The following is a 7,836-nucleotide window of genomic DNA, read 5'->3' as shown; positions in this document are numbered from 1 at the left end:
GAAAATAATAACTTTTTATGATTGACAGTTAAAAATAGTTTTAATAAATGAAAATTATTTAGATAATTACCAAATATGTTTAATAAGAAATATTATTCTGCTAATTCACCAACTGTATCCTGTATGAAAAAATGTTCTGATGCTGCCCGGGCCCAGACCAGACCGTCTAGTCTGGGCTTGGACCAGATCGTCTGGCCTCGACATGGCCAAAAGTGTAACATTTTTTCGGCCAAACCGTCTGGTCAGCCGGGAGTTATTGGCTAGCTGAAAATTGATGACACTTGATCGACAAAAACTAGCATGGTGTCAGAGAGGTCAGAGTCAATACATAACTGGTACTTCAAGTTGTGGCGTCATCTGGTAAAGATTAGCTGATCAGCGCCAAACATGGCTCAGAACAAACTGGCGAGGTGTTATGAAAAAATTCTTGCTTTAATAGTGTGAATTTCTTATTTTCTATCATTTTAAACACCCTATAACGTTTTCGTCAAATGTTCATCAGCGCCAGTCTTGGGACCTACCAGACCACCTAGACTAAACAGTCTAGATCAATCCAGGACACGGCCAGACCCGTAAATAGACTGCCAGGACATTTTTCCACGCGGGATCATTTATCCTGAAACATATTTACTTTTCACGATATGCAGGCGAAAAAAATTACTTAAATAAATAAGAATTGCTTAAACAATAAGAAAATTAGAAGATAGTTGGAAACTTGTCACTGAATGATTAAAAATAATTCATATTAAAACACATTACATAGATCGTTGATGGAGATGAGGGGAGGGCAGAGAATTAGGGATCACCAAAAAATCGAAAATCGAATTTTTGCAATCTTCCCAGCAATCTTGATAATTTCCCTAATTTCGCAGTCGCTGAGAGTGGAAATAAACATTCCGTATTTCGTTCACAGAAACGCTTTGAGGTTTAGGTACATGTAACGTAGCATGTATGGAGAAAGTTAGTGAAACGGTCAAGTAATTTTAGGTCAGACATTAAAGTTAGTATATTCAAGAGCATTTAAATCAACATCATGGTATCGGCTGACTTGGAGGTACTAGCTGGGTTAGAATATATACAGAAGTACTGAACTTCACGGGAAGTTCTCTAATGCAAGCCAGGTAGTAGGAACTCTGCAATTGGCCACAAGACCGAGGGATGCTATCATTAATCGCAATTTTCGGCAACGCGTTTCTGCAGTAACCAGAGTCCAATTACCGGTTCCAGGGGCACAAGTGCTCGTTGCATAAGCAAACTAGTTACAATGCCGAGTGCCCACTAGACGATATTGGCACTCGGCTCTGCGACCAGGTATCCAATTTGGTGTCTGCAAACTGGAGCGCGGAGTATTTCATGAACGAGCCCGACAGCGCACTTTTGAGAGCAAAGTGAGATATAGGTATGGTCGGAAGGGTCGTTAGATACGGCTAGGATGCGATAACAAAAAAAATCCTATCCTTCAATCTAAACAGAGCAAAAGCTGTGAGCCCAGTTTTTCACGGTTCATGCGGTTTATTTAACTTGAATTCACCATTCAAAAACAATGTCATTTGTTAGCAAAATGTACGACATTAAAAAAAAAGAGAATGTCAAGAACTGTGTCATTGGTTGAGTTTTATATTACAAATTGTAGATATTTATCTGATAAATCATTACAATCAATCAATGAAGTAACTTGTTACGATCCCCATTTTCTATAAGATTATATAACTTTTATCGAAAAAAATGTTCCAATAATTTACGACAAAATACTCCATAATTAGTTTTAACTCTAATTAAGAAAATGGAAATGAACCCAGTTAAAATTCAAATGCAATTGAATAAGTTTAAGAACATTTTCTCATTATACAATACAATTGCAAGAATGTGAAAGAAAACCTTTTCTTTCATTTTTACTCTCTACCCGTCTCATTCTTATCTTTTATTATTTTTATTCATCTGCTTTGCATTTCAACGTCGTAACCGCTTCACATTTGCTTTTAATATGTACTTTTTGTAAGTACGACCATACCGTTCCTTTGGGAGCTTGCGTTTTAATACAAAAATAAAATAAGGGTATGTGCAAAAAGATGTGGATAAACTCTACTTCTTTTTTATTCCACCGTCTAATTGATAAGTGGTATGAATGGAAGCTCGTACGTTCTATATTCTATGTAATACATTTAGTAAAAATATTTTTTAAGAAATGCTGTTATGTGACCTTTAATACTTTCTGTTCAAAGTAAAATATTAATTTTGCAAAAAATCATTATGATTAATGAAATTGGCGTTGTTTTTTATCACTGGACACTGTTTTTTGTATCTTTAAGGTGAATCTAAGCCCTGTTTGCTTCTTCATATCTAATTCCGCAATTCTAAGCAAAATTTAACACGGTGATAATATTTTTGTTACAGCGAGCGCGGATGTGGGTTTCGCCATCTACGACAGATACGCAGCGGAGCAGATGGGCCCACCTGTCTCGTACGTGGCGCACCTGACTGGTGCGTTGGCGGGGTTGACGATCGGACTTCTAGTGCTAAAGAATTTCGAGCAACGCCTGCACGAGCAACTTCTCTGGTGGGTGGCCTTGGGCGTTTACGCAGCCTGCACGATCTTCGCGATCATGTATAATCTGATGCATCCAGACTATCCCTGACGTGAGGTCAGCTTCGCGTATGGGTATCCTCGTGACACGTAACGCGAAGCTCTAATGGCGACGTTTCATCGCTGTCGTCATCGTCATTGTCACAACACATTTTCTTGACCTCGTCCAGCAACGAGAACCTAAAGCTCATGCCAAATAGAAAAGGGGATCCTGAAGCTGAAGCAGGTCACGTAACGAACCAAAGAGATTTCAAAGGAACCAGGAAGAGAAGAAAAAGCAGAAGCCCATGTTTGAGAAAAGAAAAATCTATTCTCGGTCATTTGAGTCAAACTGCGGGCTGGTTTAAGCGATGACCATTAAGGAAAAGTTTCGTCTTCGTCTACACATTTAAGAAACAAGGAATGGAAAGTACGAAGCTGTAAGGGCAGAGTGCGAAGAGTTCTTCTGGAAAGAAAATAGTCATCTTTCTCCTCGGAATGAAGTATAGTTTTCTCTTTATTGAAAATTACGGAAAGTACAATTTGAGAAAGAGCTGAGAGGAATCTATAGGAACCGCTTTTATTCTGTCGCTTACTTCCAAATTATCCATCTAAATTAAAAATTGTTTAAAATCACAGAACGAATCGACGAGACTCTTCTTGAGCGCCTCCTAGGCATTACAAGACTGAACTCTTTCGAATTTCCCTTGTCGTACCGAGTATGGACGCTAGATAGAGTCTAGATTAAGCGAAAAAAGAAGGATAATAATCGCGATAATTGCTCTCGTTTTATTGTTTGCGCATAACATCGTAGGAGAGCGAGCTCGGCAGAGTTCGGAACCCACTGTTGCTGTTTCGTTACCGCGCCGACGCTTAATCCGCTCATCGGTAATCTGCCCGTGTAATCATTATTATACATTAATTGTATATCATTGTAAATACGATGTACAGCAAAATGTAGCGCATAAGGAGCGTAAGCGCGTGCGTTCGAAAGGTTGGGCGTAATTGCAACCTGACGAGATGATCGTGTCTCGTCGCGGGTCTTATTACTATAGCAAGGTGCCCGACTTTGTTACGTCCTACCATGTGTAAATGAGCGCACCCTTCATTTCGGCCAGATTATTACCTTTGCCCCCTCCCCCCCCCCCATTTCCCATTGTTATTCCCCGAGCGAATTCACATCCCACTTGTAAGATTACACTTTTTTTAATCAGATGCAAGCGAAGCCACAAATCTGTTGCAGCTTTCCTGTGTTCTTAAGTTATATGTAGTTCTTTGTATTTATTCACTAATTTTCGTGAGTGACTGTTACATAGAATGAAAATAAGTAAGCGAAAAATACCTCCAGCGTAAATAATTCCCACTGCACAAAGATTTTTAATTCAAATTGTTTCAAGCAAATGGGTATTCATTTGAGACTGAAGGTCTTATTTTTATTATATTGTTGATTAGAATTGTTTTTCGTGCAAGAGAATATTGTTAGGGAGAAGAGCGCTTCTGCAAATCACTAGTTTCCAATTTTTATTTCGTAAACTTTTATGTCGATCGAGATTACCCTAGTTGATCAGAATTAATTCTCAATTAACAAATTTGCGGTTTGTTTCAACTAAAATACTTACGTTATTTTACTCCTCAGTGCTTTTAAGATCGAAGGAGACATTTACTTTGGTAGAATTAGGGTAAATCCTTTTTTTTAAATTCTAGATATTTTTATTTCAAAATTAGAACTAAGTGATTTGAAGAAGTTAGTAATCTTTTAGCCAGTTCAGGATTATAATAAATTTACTTGTTCTGTGTTTGACGTTTCATCTGATCCGTTTGTATTTTTCATTAAGTATATAATTAGTTTAATATTGAAGCAATAAATGACTGCAATTGTACTAGGTTTTCTTACGAAACGAGAATAATTCGAAACTCAGGTTGGAGATTTACTGTACAGGGGGATTTTTACGCGAAGAAGAAAATAAAGAGTCTTAACGATAGAAGAATTAACCGAGAGCAAATGAGAGTGATGAACGATGCTAGTCAATTAGTGCCCGCCAGGCGACTGTACTTCGCGCTAACTCAAGGTATCGCAGGGTAACCTACTTAACCCCTGAAGAAGAAGGTGGATGAAGAGTGGGATGAGAAGCGTAAAGAGGAAGTAGAATTAGAGGAGGAAGAGACGTAGTCAGACTTGAGAGTTACAGCAGTGGTAGCAGTACGAGCAGGAGAGGAGTAATTACGCGTGAATAATTAAATCTGTACCACACTTAAGCGAGGCAAGAACAAGGCGGCAGCCGCGACCTGCGGTGCAAAGACCCGCTTGTTGCGCAATCGACCTCCTCCTTCTACTAATTCATAAACTGCCAACTCTACGCCAGCCTGCTGTCTGCCTCCCTACCTGCCTGCCTGCCTGCCTGCCTGCCTGCCTTACCTCTTAAAAAACTAGCACTCTTATTATTAACTGATCCTATTGCAAAAACAATGTAACAAATCTTTGATCGTTAAGCGCTGGCAAAATGTATGTTTATGATCTATATCTATTTAGAAATTACCACAATGTCACTCTAGCGTTGATTAAGTGTGTTGTAGACTCTAAGGAACCCTGTTTTGAAAGTTAAGCATCTTCATCTTTATCCAGAAACGCATTTTCTAGAATTGTGCAAAATGTTTGAAACTTAAACGGGATGAGTCGAGTTTCTTAACGTTCAAAGAAAAAATTCGAGTTTTATCCTCAAGTTAAAGATTTCCGGCACTCGAAAAGGTTCGAGTAATTGAAATTGTGTCAGTACTTGAAAGGTTTTCAGTTTCATCTTCTACTTTCTACTCGATTTTATCAAAATTTAAAGCTGCGATTAGCGGGGTTTCGTGGTAAAACTTTAACTAGACACAGTTTTCATAATGGTTTGAAATTTGCACTTCAACTTGAATGGTTTCCAGTTTGATTCTAATTTGAAACTCACCTCAAATTGAAATACGCCATATAGTAGGATGAATCGAACATTTTTTCCTCCAATAAGTCCTACAGCCTATACAGTTTTGGATCAATTCGAGAATTTTCTTTTTCTTTTCTTTACGGCGTTTTTTTTGTATCATTAATTTTGCTAACTTACGATTGGAAATTTTTTTCTTAAACCGCTTTCGGTTGCTGTAAAAAAATTGTACTCACAAAACTCTCTAAAAAATTGGCAATAAAATAACAAACAATTTTTTTCAAAATATTTACTTTTGTTTAGATTCGGTTTTCCGTTAATCATCTGAATTGCTTCCAGCTATTTTTCTGAGTCATTTTGATACTAATCATTTTTGTAAACAATTTTCATAAGAAAGAGGAAAAGTGTGAATTTTGTATCATACAAAAATTTTGTTTCTCTCTTTCACTGCTTCGCAAGGTACAAACAGTAACTAGAAGCTTTAACATCCCGCGAATAAGAAAAACTTTAAAAATAATATCTTAAAAAAATTTCTATTCATTAAAAATAAGGAATTTATTTATAGAACGATAATAATATTGATTATTATTAATTGACCATAGAGTTTGACACACAAAATTGAACATAAAGTGCTGGTAATTATTATGATTAATTATTTATTTATTTTTTCTCCACAAAAATGCATTTATTTAATTTGATTGTTTATAATAATAAAATTTCTATATTCAAACTGCAATTGAGATATTAAATGAAAATCAAATCTTAAAAAACTTTAAATTGAAATATTTTGAAACCAAAATTTCATATCAAAATTATTCTTGCTCAATTTTTAGAAAGTTTTGTGAGTAAAATTTACTTTTACAATAATTGAAATCAGTTTTTGCAAACAGGAAACCTTTTTCACTGTAAATTACGATGCTTGACCATTTTTTCCTTGCATTTGCTTACAGCAATAAAATGAATCAATAAATGAATGGCTTGTATTTGGTGAGTCCCCATGCAACCCATCCTCAAGCATAAAAAATTATTTTGTTAAAAATGTAACTTTCCTTATACTTTGTGTAAAAATATAATGATAAATAAAAGGTAAAAAGAACGCGTAGTCTCAAGTCTTAGTGAAATTTAATGCACTTTCATAAAAAAGAGAAAACTGATATTCGCACCAAAGTTGACTCAACCTTAGTTTTCAAGCTTTTCGCACATCTGTAGCAGATTCAGAAACTTGTATTAAAAAATTTGATTAAAATTTGATTTCATAAAACTGAAAAAAGGAATATTAAGTATTGAAGCAATAACTTTCAAAACTCTTTCTTTAGCGTGTGGTGCAAAGAAAAAGTTTATGTACTAATGTCGTACTAATTCCTACGTTTCTGGTCCCTACAAATGTATAATGATAGCAATCTGTTAAATTAATCTAATGCAAGGATTTCTCGTAGAATTTCTAAGATTCATCTCTGTTTTTACGTCCCCCTTGATAAATCAAAGACGTACAAAAGTTTGTAAATTTCACTGTCGAGAGTGTAAATACAAAATGTAATTGTAGCAAACGTCGATCGACCGCTTTGTATGAATTTAAGTTTGATTAGTTTTTCACCTTGTTGTTATTCATACTTTTTTATTAAAATTATTATCTTCTTAGATTGAACAGTGGTTTTAATTCTGTATAGAAAACGGCTTAGTTTCTGATTTTCTTTCCACGATAAAGTTACAATAATGAGAGCCGCAGAAGTGAAAATGTAAGTCGACTGAAAGTGCGAGCCAAAAGAAAGAGAGTGTATGAGAAAGATAGAGGGTGCTTGTCACACAGGTTGGAATCTCAGATTGCCTAAAGACTTTTAATTTCCTTGCACAAGTAGTAGAATAGTTTAATTTTAACAGTTCTCAGTATAAGAATTAATTTATTATTTTTATTTAATAAAGAATAAACATACACGAGTGTTTAAAAATACGGGTTCGAGCCGGAGATTCTAAGTTGTGTAACTTGGCGATATTACGCATATAAATTAAAAAAAACGTATGTGTAGAGTGTGTGCGCGCGCGTGTGTCTGTGTGTGTGTGTGTGAATTATACCTAATAATTTATATTCTATACGATCAGTCACAAGTCCACAAGCCAAAGAGGCGGAGCTAGTAAAATGATTGCGGTGTTTATTATTAATAATTTAACGATAATTTCTTGTAGGTAAATCGTAGGGTGAAGTTCTGCAGGAACTTTAAACTCAACTTATTTATTTTTTCAGTTAAAGAATTAGAGTGGCGGGTCATACTCCATTCAAAAAACAAGGTCTGGTTTAAAAAAGCACTCAAATAGTCCATCAGTTTTCATAGTTATAAGTGCTCACTCGCATAAGCTAAATTA

At 35.7% G+C, this 7,836-nt stretch overlaps 1 protein-coding gene across 1 annotated transcript in view; it reads left to right on the top strand.

The window, feature by feature from the left end:
- The window catches only part of LOC117171796 (protein rhomboid-like), a 251,055-nt gene extending 244,904 nt beyond the window's left edge, over positions 1-6,151 (top strand). The window contains exon 6 of the mRNA XM_033359407.1: positions 2,395-6,151. Within this exon, the coding sequence (XP_033215298.1) occupies positions 2,395-2,636 (242 nt within the window). The 3' untranslated portion in view covers positions 2,637-6,151. The remainder of the gene's footprint in view (positions 1-2,394) is intronic.
- Positions 6,152-7,836: the final 1,685 nt, after the last annotated feature.

This window comes from Belonocnema kinseyi, chromosome 4 (assembly GCF_010883055.1).
Source record: "Belonocnema kinseyi isolate 2016_QV_RU_SX_M_011 chromosome 4, B_treatae_v1, whole genome shotgun sequence".
In the NCBI taxonomy this organism is placed as follows: Eukaryota; Metazoa; Arthropoda; class Insecta; order Hymenoptera; family Cynipidae; genus Belonocnema; species Belonocnema kinseyi.
This window is presented reverse-complemented; position numbering and strand designations above follow the sequence as displayed.